At 58.5% G+C, this 22,145-nt stretch overlaps 1 protein-coding gene and 1 pseudogene across 1 annotated transcript in view; both read left to right on the plus strand.

The window, feature by feature from the left end:
- The window catches only part of COL20A1 (collagen type XX alpha 1 chain), a 38,315-nt gene extending 22,824 nt beyond the window's left edge, over positions 1-15,491 (plus strand). Inside the window, exons 21-37 of the mRNA XM_063720573.1 lie at positions 1,027-1,165; positions 3,623-3,765; positions 4,079-4,188; positions 4,636-4,794; positions 4,889-4,966; positions 5,611-5,697; positions 6,653-6,706; positions 9,864-9,959; positions 10,036-10,089; positions 10,262-10,315; positions 10,689-10,742; positions 11,338-11,409; positions 12,556-12,591; positions 12,684-12,732; positions 12,935-13,102; positions 14,194-14,271; positions 15,279-15,491. Of these exons, the coding sequence (XP_063576643.1) occupies positions 1,027-1,165; positions 3,623-3,765; positions 4,079-4,188; positions 4,636-4,794; positions 4,889-4,966; positions 5,611-5,697; positions 6,653-6,706; positions 9,864-9,959; positions 10,036-10,089; positions 10,262-10,315; positions 10,689-10,742; positions 11,338-11,409; positions 12,556-12,591; positions 12,684-12,732; positions 12,935-13,102; positions 14,194-14,246 (1,406 nt within the window). The 3' untranslated portion in view covers positions 14,247-14,271; positions 15,279-15,491. The remainder of the gene's footprint in view (positions 1-1,026; positions 1,166-3,622; positions 3,766-4,078; positions 4,189-4,635; positions 4,795-4,888; positions 4,967-5,610; positions 5,698-6,652; positions 6,707-9,863; positions 9,960-10,035; positions 10,090-10,261; positions 10,316-10,688; positions 10,743-11,337; positions 11,410-12,555; positions 12,592-12,683; positions 12,733-12,934; positions 13,103-14,193; positions 14,272-15,278) is intronic.
- A 5,961-nt stretch (positions 15,492-21,452) lies between these two features.
- LOC112130455 (U6 spliceosomal RNA) lies at positions 21,453-21,565 on the plus strand (annotated as a pseudogene).
- The last annotated feature ends 580 nt before the right edge of the window (positions 21,566-22,145 follow it).

Genomic DNA, 22,145 nt, shown 5'->3' on the forward strand with positions numbered 1-22,145 from the left:
TGGGGGCCCTGGGTCCTTTCCAGCCCCATTCCAGGGTCTCTGCTGACCGGAGCTGGGGGTTTGAGGTGCCGAGCCCGGGGTTCTCATTCGAGTTGCCTGAGAGTGAGGCCCTCCCCAGAGAGTGGCTGAGAGGTGGACAGCTCAAGGGCAGGGGACAGTGCCCCAAGGGTGCAGGGAGGGCTGCCGGTGGTGAGGGTTGTGAGTCTCACCTAGGGCTTCAGCGAGTGAATGTTTGTGGGGCTGTGACTGCTCTGAGCCTGCAGCAGGGACAAGACAGAACGGTGGGACAGGCGGGGATGGTGGGAAGGCAGGGACTGCCGACTTGAAACAGGCCTTGGAAGGGGCTGCGGCTTTGCCGCCTCCTGCCCGGTGCCTGCTGGCAGCGCTGATAAGCCGCAGTGTGAATGGGATTTCGCCCTTCACTTTGTACCAATTAGTGCCGGAAAGGAGCTGGGGTTTCGAGGGTGGTGGTTGGCACCTGCAGCTCTGTGTGGTGGGGCTCGCCAGGGAATGGGGTCATCGCAGGCCCCCAGGCAGGGTGGATGGAGCGAGCCGGCCACGCTGTGTGCCAGCAAAGGGGAACTCGCTGACAGTCTTCCTCGGAGGGAAAACGACCCTGGGCGGGCGGGGGCGCAGTGCAGTGGGCTTGCTGGGGGGCAGGGGCGAGAGGTGGGAGTTGGGGCTCATGATCGGGGGCTGGGCTTCCACCCTGTCCATCTCTGGGTCTCTGAAGCTGGGCGTTTTGCCCAGTGATTTCCCAGGGTGGCCTGGGCAGTGGCCCCTCCCAGTGTGTTGGATTCCCCTGGGGAGGGGTGGAGGGCGATGCCCAGCCCAGGGCCTGAAGCAGACCCCTGCCCACCCCCCAGCCCCTGTGCTGACTTCCCACCACCCCGCTCCATCACCCCTCCCTCTCCCACTGCACTGCAGCCCCTGGGTCCCTCTTGAGTCCCCGCTCCTGCCCCTCCCTCCCTCCCCTGCCATCTCTGAGGGTCCCTCGGCGCCCCCTCCCCCTGTCATGTCCCCCAGGGTTTGACCTGATGGTGGCCTTCGGCCTGGTGGAAAAGGCTTATGCTTCCATCCGGGGCGTGGCCATGGAGCCCTCTGCCTTTGGTGGGACCCCAACCTTCACGCTCTTCAAGGACGCCCAGCTGACAAGACGGGTCAGGTGTGAGGGCGAGGGCTGGGGTGGAGCTGGAAGCCCGTGCTGGGGCCGCTGAAGGTTAGGGGGACATGGAGTCGGCGGGGCATGGGCCGGAGACCTCCTGGAGGCTGTGTCCCACAGGACATGGCAGCGCTGCTATGTCAGCAAACAGCTGACTCACCCCAGTACTCACACTTCAGAAATTCACATTTTACAAATTAATAAAATCTCCATGGGCAGAGTGAGGCCAGCCCTTTGGCATATTTTTGCAACCAAGTGTGGATCTATTTCCCATGTGAGCCGAGGGCTGATCAATCGTGCAGGAGCCCCAGGCTGACCTGAGGCGATGGGCCGAATCTGCCGATAGCCGGATTTAGAGGACGTGATCACTCTCAAATAGCTTTGCATGAGATTTGGGACAATTCCTGATCTCTCATGACCGCCCTCCCTTAGTTACAGAGACGTTGTTCATCGTGACTCTGAACTGTGATACATGCTGCATGATATTTTAAGTTAAAATGTTTAATTATAAAGGTGGAAGCCAGGTGTGGTGGTGCATATCTGCAGTCCCAGCTACTGGGGAGGCTAAGTCCAGGAGGTTGAAACTAGCCTGGGCAATGCAGCAAGACCCCATCTCTACAAATAAACAAACAAACTTAGCCGGGTGCAGTGGCAGGCACCTGTATTCCCAGCTACTCGGGAGGCTAAGGTGGGAGCATGTCTGTCTCAGATGGAGGCTGCAGTGAGCCAGGATTGCGCCACTGTGGTCCAGCCTGGGCACCAGAGCAACACTCTGTCTCTCAAAAAAAAAAAAAAAAAAAAAAGTTACAAAGGTGAGTTATATTCTGTAACAGAGATTTTAAAATTACAGAAATACATATATTTAAAAACTCACCTAGCACTGCTGGGGCTTAGGAATGTCTCTCCCAGCCTGTTTTCTCCCCACACAGCCGCCGGCCCATGTGCTGTGCTCGGCCCTGGCCCCCTGGTCACCATGGCGTCTTCGTGGCTGAACTCGATGACTGTTCCCCGGCTTCCCTCACCATCCTCTCCCTTCCCCCAGTCTTGCTGCACATGGCCCCTGCGCTCCGCCCCCATGGCAGTTTCTCTTCAGGGTGGTATAGTTGCCCTCTGCCCTCCTCTCTGGGCAGCAGGCTGCAGAGCCCTCTTCCTCGGTGGCCTCAGGTGCACGTGCTGCGCTGGGTGTTCTTACGGGTGGGTGAGGTGGGAGCTCTGATTGCCTGCAGCCTGAGGCAGCTTCAGGGCCTCCTGGGTGGCTCCCCAAGCTCTCTGCTCTCAAGCAGACCCTCCTGGGACCAGGCAGCCTCCACAGGGCAATTGTGTCCATGAGTCACTGTTCTCAAATGAGGGCTTCTCCCAGCCTCGTGGCGTGAGCTGGCGCTTCCCATGCCTGTTTGCCCTTCCAGAGCTCACAGCCCGAGAAGTGGGGGCAGATGGTCTAGGTGCGGCCGCCCAGGGTGGACCCCCGTGAGGGCTGCCTCACTGAAAGAGGAGGGCTCCTGCTGTGTGGGGTCGGGAGGCTCCTGAGGGGGCATCACAGGTGCCCAGGCCCCAGACCAGTCTGCTCTCCGGATGGCAAGAAGGTGGCTGGGCAGGGTCTTTCTTGGGCTGTTGGTTTTCATCCCAAGAGTGAATGGAAGACAGATAGACTGTGGCCATTGGGACCCCAATTATATCAGGGGCCCGAGACCCTGCTCCCTGGACCCTGATTCAGGGGCCCGAGACCCTGCTCCCTGGACCCCGATTCTATCAGGGGTCCAAGACCCTGCTCCCTGGACCCCGATTCTATCAGGGGCCCGAGACCCTGCTCCCTGGACCCCGATTCTATCAGGGGCCCGAGACCCTGCTTCCTGGAACATTAGGGGACCAAGACCCTGGTCCTGCTCCTCAGGGTGTCTGGCTGGGCACCGGCAAGGACCCGCTGGGCGGTGCCAATGAGTGTGAGTTGGGGAAGCTGCTCCCGAGAGCAGAGCTGCCTTTCAGGAGTGACCCCGAGACCCTCCTGTGGGGTGTCCTGGGCCGGCACCCCCTCACCCTCACGGGGACCCCCGGGAGCATGGGTCTTGGTGAGCCCTTGCTGGGGTCATCTGGGATGTGACCTGGGATGGCCCTGGGCCTGGTGCCTCCGAGTACTTCTGTTGAATCCTCCTCATTCAATGGGAGGGGTTCTGTCCTTTATGTACCCCATGTTACTCATGGGGAAACCGAGGCAGGGAAGTCCCAGTGTGGCCTCATAGACCCTCAGCTCTGTGGAACCACCAGTCTGGGCTCTTAGGGAGCCAGTGCTCTCCACGCTCAGTCTACAGCTGGGAAGGGTGTGCGGGTGCAGGGGTCCACCATGACCCTCAGAGCAGCTTCAGGGACTGGGACTGGGACTGGGGCTGGGCGAGCGGATCATCCTGCCAGGCTTGGCTGCCCTCGGGTCTGCTCATGTGCCCCCGCCTTCCCCAACCCCTACAGTGACGTCCACCCAGCCCCCCTCCCTCCAGAGCACACCATCGTCTTCCTTGTGCGCCTGCTTCCCGAGACACCCCGTGAGGCCTTCGCGCTGTGGCAGATGACGGCCGAGGACTTCCAGCCCCTCCTCGGGGTTCTGCTGGACGGTGATGTGGGCCCCGCGTCGCCCCCAGCAGTCAGGAGGAGTGGGGGCAGGGAGGCCCCAGAGCCCTGGGAGGCCTTCAGAGGAAGTCCAGCCTCCAGGCCAGGCCCTCAGCGCCCCCGGGGAGCAGGGGTGTTGGTGCCCACTCTGGGTGGGAGGCAGGTGTCCTGGGCAGGGGACCGTGGGCCACATTGAGGGTTACCTCCAGCTTGGCACCCTCAGGGCTGCTCCTGGCCTGTCGTGGGGGCTGCCCTGCTCAAGGTGTAGGCCTGGCTGGTCGCAGCCGGTTCTTACCTGCTCCACCCCTTCCCTGGCAGCCGGGAGGAAGTCCCTGACCTATTTCCACCGCGACCCCAGGGCTGCCTTGCAGGAGGCCACCTTTGACCTGCACGAAGTGAGGAAGATTTTCTTCGGGAGCTTCCACAAGGTCCTGGAAGGCTGCAGCTCGTGCCCCTCTCCCCCGTTCCCCCAGCTCTGGGGCAGCCCAGCCCCACAGGGACCTGCCGGATGCCAACTCTTCTCCCTAGGAGAGCAGGACCTTCCTTGGGAGGGAACATTGACCTGGGGCTGTGTCCCTCTACCTCAGCTCTTCCATCTTAATTGGAGTTGAAGAGCCTCCCAGCCCGTCTCTTTGGGACCCACAGACCCCGGGAGGCTCCTGCAGCAGGTGCCATTTGGTCCATTTTACAGAGGGGAAGCCGAGGCCCAGCAAGGGGGGCTTCTCCCAGGGTCCCCCGAAACCTGAGGTGAGGTCAGGCTCCTGACCCCACGCCCCGGGGATGGGTGTTACTCCCCAACTCTGGCCTGGCCTTGGGGGCTCAGGTGGGCACTGGCCCTGCCTGGGCTGTGGAGAACCTCCTGTGCCGTCTCGCAGGTGCACGTGGCTGTGGGCCGCTCTAAGGTCAGGCTCTACGTGGACTGCCAGAAGGTGGCTGAGCGGCCCCTCGGGGAGGTGGGCAGCCCACCCGCTGCCGGCTTCATCACGCTGGGGAGGCTGGCCAAGGCCAGGGGCCCCCGGAGCAGCTCGGCCGCGGTGAGCTGGGCCCTGCCCACCTGCTGGGCCACGCTGGTGGGGGGCTGGCAGCCGCTCTGAACCCCAGGGCTGAGCCAGCTCCCCTGCGTTGCAGTTTCAGCTCCAGACGCTGCAGATCGTGTGCAGTGATACCTGGGCCAATGAGGACCGGTGCTGTGAGCTCCCTGCCTCGGTGTGCCCTGTCCCTTACCCCTGTTCCACGAAGCAAGTTAGGGCAAGTGCCCACTGAGGGTCACAGTGCGTGGGGTCAGTTGACCTGTCCAGATTGTCACTGTGCTGGGAGAGATAGGGGAAGGCTTTCAGAGGAGGCAGCCTCAGGGCCAGTGGATGAGCCCAGAGGGGCTGGACAGAGGGTCCTGGAGGCCCTGGGGCAGGCTGGGAACCCCTGGCTGCACTCAGGGTCACGCCCACTTCTGTGGGCCCAGCCAGGTGCAGATGAGTCAGGGAGGGGCACACAGCCAGGCCAGAGTGCCCCTCCCATCCTCAGTGACTCCTCTGTATACCCTGTGCTGGGCTTGGCCATACTGGGGGCCCAGACAGGGGAGAGAGGGAGGGAGAAGGTACCATTCTGTCCTGGGGCTCATGTGGACAGTGTGGCAGGATGGGAACCCAGGGCCGGCTGCACACACAGGGGCTTAGTGGCCTGAGTCCGGGACCTGCCCACTGTGTACTTGTGCCCCTGACCTTCACCCCTGCCTCCCAGGTGCAGGTCTGGAAGTCTCCATGGAGCCCAGGTGTCCTTGGCTAATCTCAGCTCTAGGGTCAGGCAAGAGCCAGGGAGAGGGTCTCTAATGAGTAGGGTCTCTCTTCTTCCAGAGGGATGGAGAGACCTGCCCGGCCTTCATGTCTGCCTGTTCCTGTTCCTCAGAGACCCCTGGGCCCCCAGGACCCCAAGGACCCCCAGTGAGTCCAGTGGCGTCTCCCTGGGGTGACCAGGGAACCCTGACCAATGTATTGCTGCCACTGGTGGATGTGAAGCCCAGGCCCTCCGGCCCTGGTCCATCCCCCCGTCCTGCCGCAGAGTTGGGATGTACTTCATGAGCCTCTTCCCTGCTGCGCCTGCCCTGGGCCAGGAGACAGAGGCCTGGCCCAGCCCCTTCCTTCCCCCGGGCTAGGCCTCCCCCACAGACCCTCCTCTGGTGCAGAATCCAGTGATTCTCAATGTCAGGGTTGGGAAGCGGGGCGAGGCACAGCTCCTTCCTTCCCCCAGGCTGGGCCTCCCCAACGAACCCTTCTCTGGCGTGGAATCCAGTGTTTCTGAAGTGTGAGGCTTGGGACGGATCCAGGCGACGCTGGGATCCAGAACTGTGCTGTGGCCACAGGGTGTGACGTGGGCTGGCTGTGAGTCACAGCCACTTGGACGGCCACTGTCCTGGGTGCTGGCAGCCCAGCTCACCTGCAGCAGGAGCTATAGGGGCCCTCTACCCAGGCCTCAGGGAGGCGGTCCTCCAGGCCTGGGGCCATGGGGTGGGTCCTGAGAGGTCCTTGGACCTGCCATGGCTGCAGCTGCCTCTGCTCACCCCAAGGTTCCAGCACCCCACAGGTGATGGCTGGGGCTTCCAGAGCTGGCTCCCTGGGACCGGTCAAGCGTACTCACTCTGAGCTCAGTGTCCACAGCCCTGTCTACTCAGGGGGCCGGGGTTTGAACCCAGAACTGCCTGACTGTGAGAGGGAAGGATGGGCTAGTGCGTCCTTGCCCTGGAAGCCCCTTCTCTTCCCCCTGACAGCAGTGGACAGTCTGGGGCTGGGTGGGGCTAGGGGCTCAGGGTGGGCTGGGCATGGGGCTCAGGGGCTGGTCTGTGCCCCTCTACCTCGGTTGGGTGGTTCTGGGGGTTTATCCCTGTTTGTGCCTCTGCAGGGCCTCCCTGGGAAGAATGGCACCCCAGGAGATCCTGGCTTCCCAGGGCCCAGGGTAAGTTTTGGGGAGCCCTGGGAGGTGGGGGGCCTGGATCCTACCTACCAGAAGAGGACACCCCTCCCAGTGCATTCCTGAGAGTGCAGGGAGCTGCACGCAGCCTCCCTAGGCAGGGTGGGGTCTCTCCAAGCTGCAGACAGGCAGGGGCCCCAGCACCTCAGGGGTCCAGGGAGTTTGGGCTGGCCTCCCCCATGTGCCTGCTGGGTGCCTGGCCCGGGCCTGGTTGTGGTGCAAGTCCCCTTTTCAGCTAGATAGGGAGGATGAACCTCATGGCCCAGCGGGGAAATCTGAGGCTTAGGGAGGTGAGGCCACCTGTCCTGTTGGCCCTGAAGGCCGCCGTTGATTTCCATGGGGCAGGCACGAGCCAGATGCCTTGTGTGTGCCGGGCTGGGCCCAGGAGCTTAGGCCCACAGGGTATTTTCAGATGTATCTAGGCTCAGCACATGCGCGGCGTGCAGGGAGGTGTTTCGGGGGTGGAGGTTCTGGTTCTGCAGAGAGGGATGTTGAAGACAGCGCGCCCAGCGATGACAGCAGCCCCCCACCCCAGCCGCGAAAGGGCCGCCCTCCAGGCTCGATTCTAAACATTTACCTAAACCACGGTACTGCACAAGCGTGACACAGATGCCCAAGGTGTGGTCGGCGTGCAGCGAGGCCGCCCTCCTCCCGACCCTGACACCCACCTCTCCCCCGTCAGCCTTCCAGCGAGTTCCACATCCCCGTGAGCAAAGACGTGCGCCTGGCTCTGGCGGAGCCGTCCTGTTGCACCTGCGCTGCCATATTCCCTTTGTCTGCAGTTGTGCTGGAGCCTGAGAGCGCATGTCAGGCACAGATTCCCTAGGACAGTCGCTGGGTGGAAGGGCACACGCCCCTGTGCTTTGGGGTGGATGTCCCCACACTGGCCCCGCAGAGCCGTGCGAGGTGCTCCCCCGCGACGAGCTACCGGTGACCTCCCACCCCCATCTTGCATTCCTGGCTGCTTTGGGAGCTGCGTCTCATAGATGAAAATGCATTTCTCTTCCAAGTAGCGTGAACGCCCTTTGAAAGTTGCCAATATTTTCTTGATGGAGACGTCCTCTGACTTCTTCTCCACTGTTCTTTTTTCTTAATAATTTGTGGGCACGCTTTTTACTTGCTGGAACCAGCCCTGTGTCTGTGATGTGAGTTTTGACTGTGTTTGGCATTTTCTTGTCTTTTGACCTTGTTTGCGATGTGCGTTTCCATACGGATTTTAAAATAACTTTTACGTAGTCCATGTTACTGCTCTGTTCTGTGGCTTCTGAATTTTGTATCCTGTTTTAAAAGGTCTCCCTTATTCTGAGAGTAGAAAGCACGCCGCCTCCTGATTCCTCCTGGTGCTTCCAGGCCCTTTTCAACACTCCCAGGTGGATTCCTCTAGAGCTGATTTTGTTACAACGCTGGGGAGGACAGAGGACGGGGAGGACTCCACCTTCACCTCTTCACAGACCACCTGTGGTCGCCTGAGTCTTTCATTACACAGCCAGCCCCTCGCAGAAGTTAAACGCCCTTGCTCTCGTGCTGTCCCAAGGCCCCTGTGTATTTTGGGGTTTTTCAGATGCTCCAATCTGTCCCGTTGATTTGTCTGTTGTTCACATGCAAGGGCTGTGCTTCTTAAATTATTACAGATTTCTTTAAAATTTTGATGCCAGATGGGCTGGTCCTCTTTTGTATTATTCCCCCAGAATTTTCCTGGCTCTCTTTGCTTATTTCATTGTTCAGTGAACTGTAGAATCGACTTATCCATTTAACTTAAACAATTCAGTTGGTGTTTTTATTGGAACCGCATTCGCTTTATAGATATACTCGGGAACAGATGATGTTTTTATGATGTTGAATCTTCTCATCCAAAAACACAGCCATCCTGCCTTTTGTTCACAGGGCCTATTGTGGCCCTCAGTACAGTGTGGGGACGGTCTCTTCCTACAGACCCGCTCGGTTCTCCTTCATCCCTATGTATTTCCTCTTTTTTGTTGCTATTATAAGTGAGGTGTTTTCTCTCATTACAGCTTCTCCCTCATTATTTTCACACTGGCCGTTACCGCTGTGTGTGATTTTTGTACCCAGTTTTCTTTCTCAATTATCTTCTTTGTGATTTTCTTGGATTTTCCAGGTTTACAGTGACATCACCTGCAAATAAACACTTCACCTTCGGCTTTTCAGTCTTGATGACTCGAATTTCTTTTTCTTGTCTAATGGTGTTGGTGAATACTCCAGAATTTTGTCAGAGAACAGTGGCAGTAGCAGATACTCTCATTTTCTTCGTGGCTTCACAGAAGTGCTTCTAGCATGTGGCCGTTAAAGTGCCGTCCTGGAAGCAGAGACAGGTGCATTTTGTCACGTGGTAGTGAAGTCCATCCACTCTTCTTTTATTAGATTTAAAACATCAAGAATGCACGTTAAACAAGCTCTAGTGCTGTTATGGACATAGTGAAATGGCTGTGCGTCTTGGAGCTATTAATTGTAGGATATCCCTAAATACTGGGTGATTCCTGCATCCGTTGAAAATCTGACATGGTCGCTGAATTCTCGTTATCCGTGTCATGTGCAGCCGAGTTCAGCTTGCTGACATTTCGTTTTGGATTTTGCATTGATGCTTCTAAATAAGACTGTCGCAGTTTTCTTTATAGTGTTTGGAACCTCAATTTGCTTTGTTCAAAAGATAATTTGAGTTTAAATAGCAGCAGTGTCCTCTGCCCCACAGAGTTGGATTTCCTGTAAAACCTGAGTCTAGTGTTTTGGGGTCCAGGGCTTAAGAAAGTCTTCTGTCTCTTCCATACAGCTGGCCTGTGGGGGTCTCTGGCTTTTCCTTGGTGATTTCTGCAGTGCCCCCCACACCCCGTTAGAACCCCGAGTTGGGCAGGGGAGGGCTGGGGGTGGGGTTGGTTGGAACTGGCTTCACAGGCTTGGCTCTGCCGTTCTCTAGCTCCGCAGACCCCTGCTGTGGGTTCTCCCAGACCCTCCCAGGGTGGGCAGTGAGGGTGCTGGGGCTGCCCCTGCTCCTTTAATGAAGATGTCTCCATGTGGGTCTGGGTCTGAATGCCCAGAGGGCCGGGAGGGCTGGCTGTGACCCAGAGGGGCTACAGGAGGGGCGGCAAGCGTGACCTTGTCAGGCCCTACCCACTGCCTGTGTCTCCAGGGAGAGCCCGGGCCACCCGGACAGATGGGACCAGAAGGTCCTGGAGGCCAGCAGGGGTCGCCGGGGACCCAAGGCCGCGCAGTCCAGGGGCCTGTGGTAGGTGTCACTCCCTCCCCGCCCTCCTGCCATGTGCCCCCTCCGCTTCGCTGTCCAGCCCATCTTCCCCCTCCAGGGTCCACCAGGGGTCAAAGGAGACAAAGGAGACCATGGGCTCCCAGGCTTGCAGGTAGTATAGCTGGGCCCGGGGGGCCACAGGGGTTGGTGGGGGTGGGGAAGGACAGGGATGGAGATGGGGAGTGCATGGGGGGCACAGGGGTTGGGGGTGAGGCCTCACAGGCAGGGCCACCTCTGGATGTGACCTTGGCCCCTGCCTGGCTGGCCCCTCTGTTCTCTCCCAGGGCCACCCCGGCCACCAGGGCATCCCCGGGAGAGTTGGCCTCCAGGGACCAAAGGTGCTGGCTCTGGGCTTGGCGAGTTCTGTCAGGGTGGTAGAGACTGACCTGGGGACGGGGGGCCTTGGAGATGGAGACTGTGGGGTAGGGAGCGGGAGGTGCTTTCTCCTGGGCTCCTGCCTCACCTACTGCACCACCCCCTTCAGCCTGTGGCCTGGCCAGAAGGCAGGAGAGCTCCAGCCCACCCAGGCAGGAGCTGTCACTGAGGCAGGGTGGGTGGGGGAGTGGCTGGGTAGGAGCCTGGCAGCCTCAGCTGCCTCACCTTTGCTGCTTGGGTTACAGGGTGTGTTGGGTGCTGCTGGGGGGCTGTCACCATGGGAGGGCTGGGTACAGGTACAAACCCCACTCAGCTTGCACCTTCCTTTGCCATCAGGGAATGAGAGGCCTGGAGGGAACTGCTGGCCTGCCCGGACCCCCTGGCCCCAGGGTAGGCACCGACCTCCCATGACCCCGACCCCCACCCAGGGTTCCTGTGTTCCAGGGGCCAGTCTGAATACCAGCTGCCACCCCTAGGTTACCCCAGGAAGTGCCTGGGAGAGCCTCACTTCTGCTGGAACTTTCTGCAGGGCCCTGTGGGCGGGTGAGCATCTGCCCAGGAGCACTGCATGCTCCCAAGTGAGGGCTCTGTGCTGAGGACTCAGTTCCTGCGAGACCTTGGAGGGGGGTCTCCTGGCGTCGGCCTTGGGCTGAGTGCTGGGCAGGCCAGGTTGCCTCCCTGCAAGCGCCACTTCAGGGGAAGCCCAACTTGCAGTCACACTGGAACAGCTGGCACAGCTGGGGATGTTTAGAGCAGTGTGGGTGCTGACAGTGCTGGAGGAGGGGTGCAGGGCACGGGGAGCCAGGGCCTGGAGGCAGGGGAGGCACCACCTGCCGGAGGAATGGCCTGAAGGAGGCTGGGGCCAGCCAGGCGTCCACCACCCTTGACAGGTCAGGGGGCCCCTGGGACATCTGGGAACCAGGGCTGAAGTGGGAGCAGATTTGCTGGGGGCCCAAGCCAAACCCTGACTTCTGTGTCTCTGCAGGGGTTCCAGGGCATGGCAGGGGCCAGGGGCACTAGTGGAGAGCGAGGACCTCCAGGGGCCGTGGGGCCCACAGTAAGTCCATTTCAACACCCACCAGCCAACCAAAGGCCGGGGAGTGAAGGGTGCAAGCCCCACATGCAACCGCTCAGGGACTTCCTGCTGACAGCTCAGGGACTTCCTACTGACCACCTAGGGACTTCCTGTTGACAGCCCACAGACTTCCTGTTGACAGCTTCCTGTTTACTGGCCTGGAACTTCCTGTTGACCCCCTAGGGACTTCCTGGTGACAGCCCATGGACTTTCTGTTGACCACCCAAGGACTTCCTGTTGCTCACCCAGGGACTTCCTGTTGCTCTCCCAGGGACTTCCTGTTGACTGCCAGGGACTTCCTGTTTACCACTCAGGGACTTTCTGTTGACTGCCCAGGGACTTTTGTTTACCACTCAGGGACTTCCTGTTGACGGCCCGGGGACTTCCTGTTGACTGCTCAGAGACTTCCTGTTGACCACTCAGGGACTTCCTGTTGACCACCCAGGGACTTCCTGTTGACCGCTCAGGGACTTCCCATTTGTTGTTGGAGGCCTGTTCTGAGCTGGGAGCTTGGTGTTGGTGCTAGTGCAAGAGAGTGGAGCTAGGGGCTGGTTCTGCACCTCTCCCAACCCCACCCAGGACAGACGTGGTGGAGGGGAGGTGGTGGGGCAGCAGGCTCCACGGAGGGTAGGGGGACAGACGTGGGAGATGGGGGTATAGTATCCCCTGGGGGATGCCTTGGCCTTCAGCAGCTCCATGGGCCCCCCCTTAGGTGGGCTCCAGGTTCATCAAGGAGCCGGGGAGGTGGAAGAAGACAGAAGACGGCAGGGAAGTGCCAGCACAAGCCTGGCCCGGGCCCGGGCCCGGGAAGGGTCTGTTCTCTGGGCAGTGTCCCACACCCGCCATCTCCCCTAGCACAAAATCTACAGCCAGAGGCAAGTCCTTTGTGGCACAAGTTCCAGCCCCACTCAGGACTCTGCTGTGGAACCGACCTCTCACATGCCTGCTCTGGGGTGCAGGCGAGGACCACAGGCTCCTAGGATCTGGGAATTTGGGATGGGGCTTTCACACTGCCACTGTGGTTATCAGGCTGCCTGAGCCAGGATCCACCCCAGGGCCATCTCACACTTCTCACATGTGGTCTCAGGCCATCTCTGCTGACTTCTTTTCTCTTCCCTTCCTCATCAGGGGCTGCCGGGGCCCAAAGGGGAACGAGGAGAGAAGGTGAGTGAGGCCGAGAGTCTTTGGCTCACTCGGGATCTCCTGGGAAGGCACCTGCCACGTGGGTCCCAAAGCTGCACCACCTTCCCTTCCAGGGCGAGCCGCAGTCCCTTGCCACCCTCTACCAACTTGTGAGCCAGGCTTGTGAGTCTGCCGTTCAGAGTGAGTGAGGCCAGCAGCCCTGCACCTGTGCCCACCACACCTGCTGTCCTCACACTGGCCAGGCCGAGGGAGGCCACCTTTACCCATCATTAGCACACCTGGGCCAGGTGTCCTGGTGTGGCCTGCACAGGCCTCGCATCCCCGGGTCCACACTGCATCCTGCTGACACCCCTCCTCCCCACAGCACACGTGTCAAAGTTCGACTCCTTCCACGAGAACACCAGGCTTCCCATGCCCATCTTGGAGCAGAAGCTGGAGTCGGGCACTGAGCCCCTGGGGTCCCCTGGCACCCACAGCAAGGCCCTGCTTCCTGGAGAATGGGGGCGTGGTGGCCGCCACCTTGAGGGCAGAGGTACTGGGCTCCTGGCTCTTAGGGAGGGAGTTGTGGCCGGCGGGGGCGCCGGTTGTCCCCTGGTCCTGGGGCTGGAGCCTCAATCTGTGTCAGCACAGCAGCTCTTGCTGGAGATGCCACTGTCCAGCCTCTGGGGTGCTGGGGTGAGGACACGGGGTTTCCCTGAGCCCACACAAAGCCAGTCATGGCACAGAGGTCGGCCTCGGCCTGGCCTTCCAGGGCCCTCAAGGTGACCTCTTCCCCAATCTTCAGGAAACATGAGCTGCCTGCTTAGGGCCACACAGGAGGGCCCAGCCTACCTCCCATCCTTCCTCCCTCCCTCCTACCCTCCTGTCCTCCCCATCCTCCCCACTCCCGCCCTCTTATCCTCCTGGCTACTGCTTCCTCTGCCTCTCCCCACCCAGTGCGGAGCCGCAGGCTCCTGTGACCTTGTCAGCGCTCCTCCTCCTCTGAGGTGGCAGCGGTGGGTCATGAGTTGGATGCTGAGATGGAGGAGAGGCTGATTCGGGGAGCTGGAGCTGGAGCTGGAGAGGGGCGTCCACGGGGAGGACAGACGGGGATGACCCAGCCAGACGAGGATCGAGTTCCACACTGGCTGGGGCAGCAGCGGGGGCATCTCTGCTCTGTTCGGGCATCGGCTGAATCCCACCCCTCATCCCACAGATGTCTCAGGAAACTGGAGGCAACCTTGGGGGAGCCCCGTGGGCTGTGGGAACCCCTGCCCCAGTCTTGGAAGCTGCCCACTGTGGCCTGGTTACAGCCTGGCAGATGAGGGGCACATCACTACTCAGAATAAATGGCCCCTTCTGCACCCCCCTGTTTAGACGAGGGTGACAGGCACCGTCACAGGGCCCCCACCTGACGCCTTCCCACCTGGCCATGCCCCCTCAAAACTGTCATGGAGCCCAGGAGGCGCCTGTGTGGAGCACTGGGACCTGGCACGCCGCTGCCCCCTAGATCTCAGACTCCATCTGAGGACCAGACCTGCCGCTTGTGCCCAGGGAGGGGCCCTGACACCCTCTGTCCCCATCAGAACAGGGCCCCAAGCCACTGCACTGCTCCGTCCTCACATGCCCTCCCTTTCCTCGCAGGGGAGCCTGGAGCTGTTGGTCAGACGGGCAGCCCTGGGCAGCAGGGGGGCTAGCACCCAAGGCCTCTGGGAGTGACAGGTGAGCCCCTACTGCCTGCATCTGCCAGGGCTGAGGGCATCCAGGAAGGAGGAGCTCCTGAGGGGCCAACGGGTGGGGCCTTGTGCTGTCCAGGGTGGGGTGCTGGGATCACAAGGCCCAGCACAGGCAGGCAAGGTGGCCCTGGGGAAAGTAGAGTTAACTATGGACCCCGTAGGGGCAACAGGGGGTCACAGGACGTGGGGTCCCGGAGATGGATTGGCGTGCTGGGAGCCTGCTCCACCTCGTGGGCTGCAGAGTGGCTTGCTGGGGCGGAGGAGGCCCTGACCAGGGTTAGCGCAGCAGGGAGAGTGGAGCTCAGGTGTTTGCTCAGTGGGCACCTGGTCCAGGTGTGGGAAAGCTCACAGGAGTCCCAGGAGGGCCCTGTGAGGCCCCGGGTATGTCGATGAGAGAGTCAGGGTGGGGGCCATAGTAGCACCAGGTAACCTCTGCCTTCCTCAGGGGGCGCTGGGCAGGCAGCCCCTGTGTGCAAACTTAGCTGAGGGGCTGGTCCCAGGAGCAGGTTTGGGGACAGGGTGCAGGTGGGTACAGCACAACTCCGGCCTCAATAGCTTCAGGGGCCAGAGCGCGGCACGGGATGTGTGACCTGGGGCCTGTGAGGGGCCGGCGCCTTTGAGCCAGGGGACTCGGCAGGGGCTAGGAGGGCTGAGGAGCACAGGCAGGAGACCCAGGGGCTCCTGGCCAGGCTGGGGCAAGAGGGCAGCTGCCCGAGATGCCTGAGAGTCAGGTCAGAGCCCAGGGCTAAGGACAAGCAGCCTTGCTTCTCCTCCACAGACCCGTCAGAGAATGACCCCACCCACGGCCCTGCCCATGGCTCTGCCCATCCACGGCCCTGCCCACAATCCTGCCCACCCACAGCCCTACTGGACGCAATGTGCAGAGACCCAGGATGCGGGCTCTCGGTGTGGCCACGGTGCCAGGCACTGGCCCTGAGCCGGTGTCCAGCTGTCTTTGGCCTCTCAGATCTGTCTGCCCTTCTCTCCTGCCAGGACATTTTCTGCACTGCCCTGAGGAACCCTGCGCCTTCCTCCCTGGGTTTGTCTGGACACTGAGAGTGACCACATCCTGGAGAAGCCGGAGAAAAGCTCAGGAAGAGCCTGCAGCTGGAAGGAGAGGGAAGGAGCGGCCTCGGCCAAGGCCCACCCCATGCCCTCGGCTCTGTAGCATTTCCAAGTTCAGATAAACCACCGAGTGCTCACCCACCCAAGTGAGGCGGGAGTCATTTCCCAGGAGGGTGTCCCCCACCCTGGCTCCGTGCACCCCACCTTGAGGCCCTGCAGCTCCAGCCGCAGTGGGGAAGGGGAGGGGCTGGGCTGATGGCGAATCGGGTTCAGGAGGGCAGCAGTGCCCTGTGGCCGTCTCAGTAGCTCTCACACAGGCTCAACAACATGCCCCACCCCTTTCTCTGGGCCTCATCAAAGCCTGGCCGGGGCCCTGCGGGCCCTCCTCCCTCTGCGCCTCACGCAGGCAACAGACGGCTCCACTGCTGGCCCACCAGTCACCTGCGCGATGGCTCCTCCCTCAGAACAGCACTCCCACCCTGGCCCCAGCACCTTCGCATCTGGGCACAGGCAGGGCCTTGCCTGCCTCATTGTCCCCTCTGTCCCCAGCCCAAGAAGGAGTTCAGATCCTGTGTGCGAATGGCCACCCCTCACCCACCCAGCCGTGTGCTGAGTTCCTTGTGCAGGGACATTGCTTTGAGACTTGGCACCATCAGCCCCTGGTCCTTAGGGTCTCAGAGCAAGGTCATCCCTCAGCAGGCTTCTGACCTGCGTGCTCCTCAGCACCTCTGCCCAGGTCTCTCCCAACCATCACAGATGCTGTGTGAGCCTGGACTTCCTGCCTTATCCCCACTGTGTCCCAAACAGCATGGGGGCAAGCTCAGAACACACACCTGGGCTTCTGGGCCTTGTGGCCCGTGGGGGTGATGTGGGAACTTCTACTTCCTTTCCAAACAAATATTCAGTAATTAGTCCACTGTTACCACTTAGGCAGCTAAGCAAGAAAGGTGCCAGAAATGAAGAGGGAACCCATATCATTGAGGAGAGAATGAAAAGCATTAAAAAGGAACAAAGAGAGACCCTTGATATTGACAGAAGGAAAACCCACCAAGATCACTAGTACAGCATTGCGTGCACCAAAGCATACCCCAAAGAGGTGAGCGCAAAACAGCTTCGGGGCAAACACTTCATCTACAATTCAACTATTCCAGGAACTGACCAGACCTGGAGACCAAATAGAGTCATAGGCAGGGTCAGCAGGATGGGAGAGAGTGCCTGCACCCACAGGAGCCACAGCCCTGACCAAGGCCAGGAAGCAGCCCCAAATGCCAGCTCCCACTGCAGCATGAGAACAAGAAACAGACCACTGAAAATTCCCAAAGTTTGTGGACAAGTCAGAGGTCAAAGAAGTCAGGTGGCATCAAGACAGATTTTGCTCTGAGGGATAAGGAGAGCATGTGGCCAAAGTAGGTGCAGGTAAAGCAGCATCTGGGGCAGAGTTATAGCCTTCAGTGCAGGTATCAGACACAGTTGTTGAGAGCAGCAGCCCAAGCCAGCCCCTCTGTCCTGCAGGGAGGACACCTAGGTCACTTGGCTTCTGTTGGGGAGCTGAGTTGCTTCAGATTGTGTGACCAGCAACACAGCTTGGTTGCTCTCACTTGGTTTCTCCGGGGCTGGGAATTAAATGTCCTCAGCTGAACTGAGAAGGCTCTTTGAGCAGTGGAGTGAGCAGGCTTTGTCATGAGGCAGGAGTGGGGCTAGAATCAAGCCCAGAGCCCACAGGGCATCCAGAGCTTTCCAAAGGAGCCCCTCTCCTGGGGCTCTCCAATTTGATGAAGGGACTGGGCACTGGGTGGCTCACGGAGACCACTCTGGCAGCCAGGAGGAGGCAGCCTGGTGGGGAGGAACCAGGGTTGCTGTAATCCCCACCACCCCCTCAGCTGCCCTACCCCCGCCACCCTGCTGACGCCAATGACAATGTTCAGCCTCAAAAGGGGAGTCCGGGTGTCTTCAGGAAACTGACTTTATGCTGGAGGCCAATGAAAATGGCACAGCAAAGGCAGCAGCCAGCTGGTGCCCAGGCAGCTTAGGGACTGGTCCCTGAGGCCCCACCCGCCCCAGCCTGTGCAGTGGAGCTGTAAGAATCAAAGGTGAGGACGGCAAGGGAGCTGAGAGCAGCCTCCGGATGCACCACACCGGCCTGGCTCCTGTTTGCAGGAAGGCAGCCTCCCCGAGAGCCAGCCGACCTGCGCATCTCCCATCAGCCACGACTCTGCCGCATCCCTCCAGGTTCTTTTAGGAGCCCCCAGGGACTGAGCTGGGGCTCACGCTCCTGACCAGAGTGCTGGGTTTCTGGCAATGCCTCCCCTGCTCCCTTTACAGCCACAGCTCTCCCCTCGAGAGGCCCCTCTGTAGTGGGCCTCGGTCCCCTCTCCACCCCCCAGAGGCAGCACAGCTTCAGCCCTATGCAGTGTGGGGGCTCCAGGAGGAAATGCAGGGAGGTGCTTGGTCTTGGCCCAGAGCTCATGGCCTTAGGTGCTGCCCCCAAGTCACCCCCGTGCCCATGCAGCCCGGGATGTTCAGCTCGGGCCAGCCACGAAGGTGGTGTGATGCAAGGCTGATCTGATGCTCAGCTCAGGCCACTGGGGTCATGGCGGTTGTGGGAGGTCGTGGAATCACGGGGCTCATGCTGGGGTCACAGGGTGGTGTGGTTGTGCGGACTGTAAGGGGCCGTGCAGCCATGTGTATCTGACTTGCCCTCCCTAGGTCTGCAGGCAGTGCCAAGTGGCTCTGCCCGAGGCCCCAAGGGCAACCCTGGAAGCTCCAGGCCTTCACAGCCCCTCTGAGAGCCACCTGCAAGGTGGGGAGCTGGGAAGAACGGCTCAGTGATGAGCTCGGAGGGGGGGGTGGGCACAGCCCCCAGGAAGGCAGGTGCGTGCAGGCCTGGGAGGAATGTGTAGCAGGAAGCAGGGGGTGCTGTGCCCGCAGGACCACCAGGTGAGGTGTGTCCACCCCCAGAGGATGGCTCTGGCCCAGGCAGTGTCAGAAACGGGAGCTGAGGAAACCCAACCCCAGCTGTAGAGGAGCCTGCCCCGATGCCATCAGCACCTGGCATCCAGCCAGGTGGTATGGCTGCCAGCCCCTTCATCTACCAAGGACCAGGGCAGTGGGGATGGGAGAGCTGGGACATGTGGACCCACACCAGGGCAGACGGTGGGGGAAGCCAGTAGCTGTAGATTCAGCGCATTTCTTGGGGAAGGGCGTGGAACATTTGAGCTCGAGCCAGAGCGCAGAGACGATTTCATAATACAGCCCACCATCGTGATCTGTTGGTAAGTACGGAACTCCATGCCCAATGGAGAAACACTCCCCTCTCACGTGTGGAATATCCACACACTAACCATGAACTCGGCCACAAAGAAACCTTACATTCCAAACGATCATGCTGTTCAGAACTCACTCACTGACTGATGATACTGGAAAAACAACCAACGACAACAAGCTAAACAATGTCTCTAGAAGCTAAAAGACACACCCATGACTCCAGAATAATTCATGGGTTAAAGAGAAGGGAAACGTGAAGATACTTGTAACCAAATAATGATGGATGCACCACCATGTCAGAATCTCTGTGCTGCAGCTAAAGTGGTACCTAAAGGGCAATTTATAGCCATAAATACAGTGCTTTGTTTTGTTTTGTTACTTTTTGAGACAAGGTCTTGCTCTGTCACCCAGGCTGGAGTACAGTTGGCATGATCTCAGCTCACTGCAACCTCTGTGCCACCCTGGGCTCAAGTGATCCTCCCACTCAGGTCTTCTGAGTAGCAGAAACCACAGGCATGTGCCACCATGCCTGGCTAATGTTTTTGTATTTTTTTAAATAGAGTGTTGCCATGTTACCCAGGCTGGTCTTGAACTTCTGAGCTCAAACGATCCACCCTCCTTGGCTTCCCAGAGTGCTGGGATTACAGGTGTGAGTCACTGCGCCCGGCCCTTAAACACAGTTTTTAGGGAAGATTCCAACTCAAACAATTTTAAATAGTAGAAAATAATCCCTGAAGCAGCATGCATTCATTAGTACTGTGTTTAGCTGTATTTAATTAAAACCTGATTGCCATTGGCTTCCCTAAATCAGTTTTTGCCATCACATGTAAAGTCCTGTGGGCAGGAATGGACAAACGCCCAGGCTGTTTGGCTGTCCTTGGCATGTAGCTGCCCTTCATCAGAAGGTGGCAGATCCCAGCCCTTCATCACAAGATGGTGGATCCCAGCCTGTTTGGCGGTCCTTGGCATGTAGCTGCTCTTCATTACAAGATGACTGCTGCTGCTCCAGGAGCTACACCTCACTTGGGGGAAGGGGTGGGGGTCCCCTGGGTGAAGAGCAACAGCGTTAACAGGAGTCCCACTTGAAGACGTCCGCTTGTACCTAATGACAAAGACTGCAACTCTCCTTGTCCAGAAAACAGACGTTTTAGCTGAACACGTTAACCACCTCCCACAAAGTGATTAAATGCGTCATGTAGGGCTCGATGTAGCTTCAAGTAACAATAACAAGATAAGAGTGGCTCTCGCAGTGTGGAATTGGCCTTCTCAGAGCCACGGGGAGGCCTGTTTCCCTCACCTGGCTCTGCATCCTCCACACAGGACACTGCCCTTGTTTCCACTGTTGGGTCATATACCAACAACAGGAAGAAGAGAAGGGAGGAGAAAGGCTGGCCCGGAATCGGGTCACATTCCAACAACAGGATGAAGAGGAGGGAGAAGGGCTGGCTCGGAACCTTGAAGGGCACATTCCAAAGGTGTCCTTGCCACTGTCAGCTACATCCCTGTGGCCAGACGTCAGTCTCATGGCCAAGCTGAGCTGCAAGAGTAGAGCCTTTTCTGGCTCCTCACTGAGGCAAGAGGAGAAAGGGAGAGTGGGGCCAGCCGTGGGCCAGCCACGGGGAGGAAGGTGGTCCCCATGTCCCTGAGGGCTCAGTGAAGTGCACCTGGCCTGAGAAACGAGAGGGCCACCACAGTGCTGGGGCAGAGAGGACAAAACCACGGATGAAGACGAGGCTGAAAACCAGAGCCCTCTGACCCATTTTACACCAACAAATCTGTAGGCCCAGGTGAAATGGGCGTTCAGACATCTGCATTTCCAGAAGAGTCCCCACAGACTCCTAGAAACAAGATGGCCACTAACAGAGGCTCCTGCCTGGTGAGACGCCAGGACTGGGGAGGGAGCCCGACAAATCCAGGATCTGAACACAGAAACTGAGAAACGCTGGGAACGACTCAGGCCACCCTGTGTGTGCACGTGTGTGCGTGTGTCTGCGTGCACGTGTGTGCGTGTGTCTGCGTGCACGTGTGTGCGTGTGTCTGCGTGCACGTGTGTGCGTGTCTGCACGCGCATGTGATAGCCCACAAGAAACTGTTACATGACAATGGACTGTCTCCTCCCCAAATCCGCGCACACACACACGAGGCATGCATTTGCAAACACACACCCGTACACACACGTACTCACACACACACGAGGCATGCATTTGCAAACACACACCCGTACACACACGCACTCACACACACGAGGCATGCATTTGCAAACACACACCTGTACACACACGCACTCACACATTCGGGGACGTATTCACAAGGGAAGGTGAGGTATCCGAGATCAAAAGCACTGGGAGGGACAAACTGGAGAATCTGTACCAGGCAGAGAAGGATTCATGTTTGTTCTCTTTGATCTATTAATTTTTTAAAATTGTAATCTCTTAAAGAGGCAAGGAGGGATATCAGTAACATGATGCCAGAATATAGGTATAAAGGAAAACCAGCTAGGAATATTATCTGTATAAAACATCAAAAGAGAAATTTTAAAAGCAGAGCTGTAAGATCAGGTCTGAGATGTCTCCCGGGAGGCTTTGGGAAAAGATAAAAAGGAAACAGAAAATGTAAGTGTTAGCGCCCACACCATGGGGGCTCTACGAGGAAAGAAATAGCAAGAGGAGGGGGAAAGGTTGAAATAACTGGGTTTTCTGAAGATTTGTGCACTAGAGAAAGACTTAAGATCTCAGATTAAAAGGGCCCAGAATGTTGAATGAAATAAATTTTTAAATGTACCCTTAGGTTCCTCAATGCCATATATAATGCAATACATAATGATGACGGTGAAAAACAGTCTTTTAAAAATCTTCAGTACATATACTAAAATTGGAACGATACAGAGAAGATTAGCATAGCCCCATGTGCTGGGATGACACACAGTTAAAAGAAAAAAAATAGAAATCTTTCCGGGGAAAACCTGCAGCCCAGACTACAGAAGAACCAAGGGCCAGCAGAGGAGACGCTGGGGTACTTGTTTTCTTTGGAGGTGGGAGGCATTTTTCAGGTCAATATACTAAGCTCTTGAAAAACATAAATGCTTGTTTTGAGTTAGGAGCAGTCACCAGGGAATGTGTAGCTTCCAGAGCAGCTGACTATACCAGTTTTCTCCCACAGAAGGGATGGAACGTATTTCCACAACAACAACAAAAAACCACAGAGTTGGCCTAAATATATCCCGCTGTAGTAGAAACTGCAATACCTTTCACTGATCGAAGGATGAATTCTCCAAATGGCATTTAAAGACGACATGCAGCTTTCTGCTTCCAGCTGTGAGGAGCAGTCCTGGGCCAGAAACAGCCACAGAGCTGGGTAACATGTTCGCAACACTGTCTCCAGCCACGTCCACGGGAACGGTGCTCAAACATGATCCTCCACCCTTATCTCACACCAGACACAACAGTTAATTCAAAGACTCTCACCTAAACTCCAAAACCAAAACTACACTTTCCAAAAGGAAAAAAACAGAAGATCACATTTACAGCCTCG

The sequence above is a fragment of the Pongo abelii genome, chromosome 21, assembly GCF_028885655.2.
Source record: "Pongo abelii isolate AG06213 chromosome 21, NHGRI_mPonAbe1-v2.0_pri, whole genome shotgun sequence".
NCBI lineage: Eukaryota > Metazoa > Chordata > Mammalia > Primates > Hominidae > Pongo > Pongo abelii.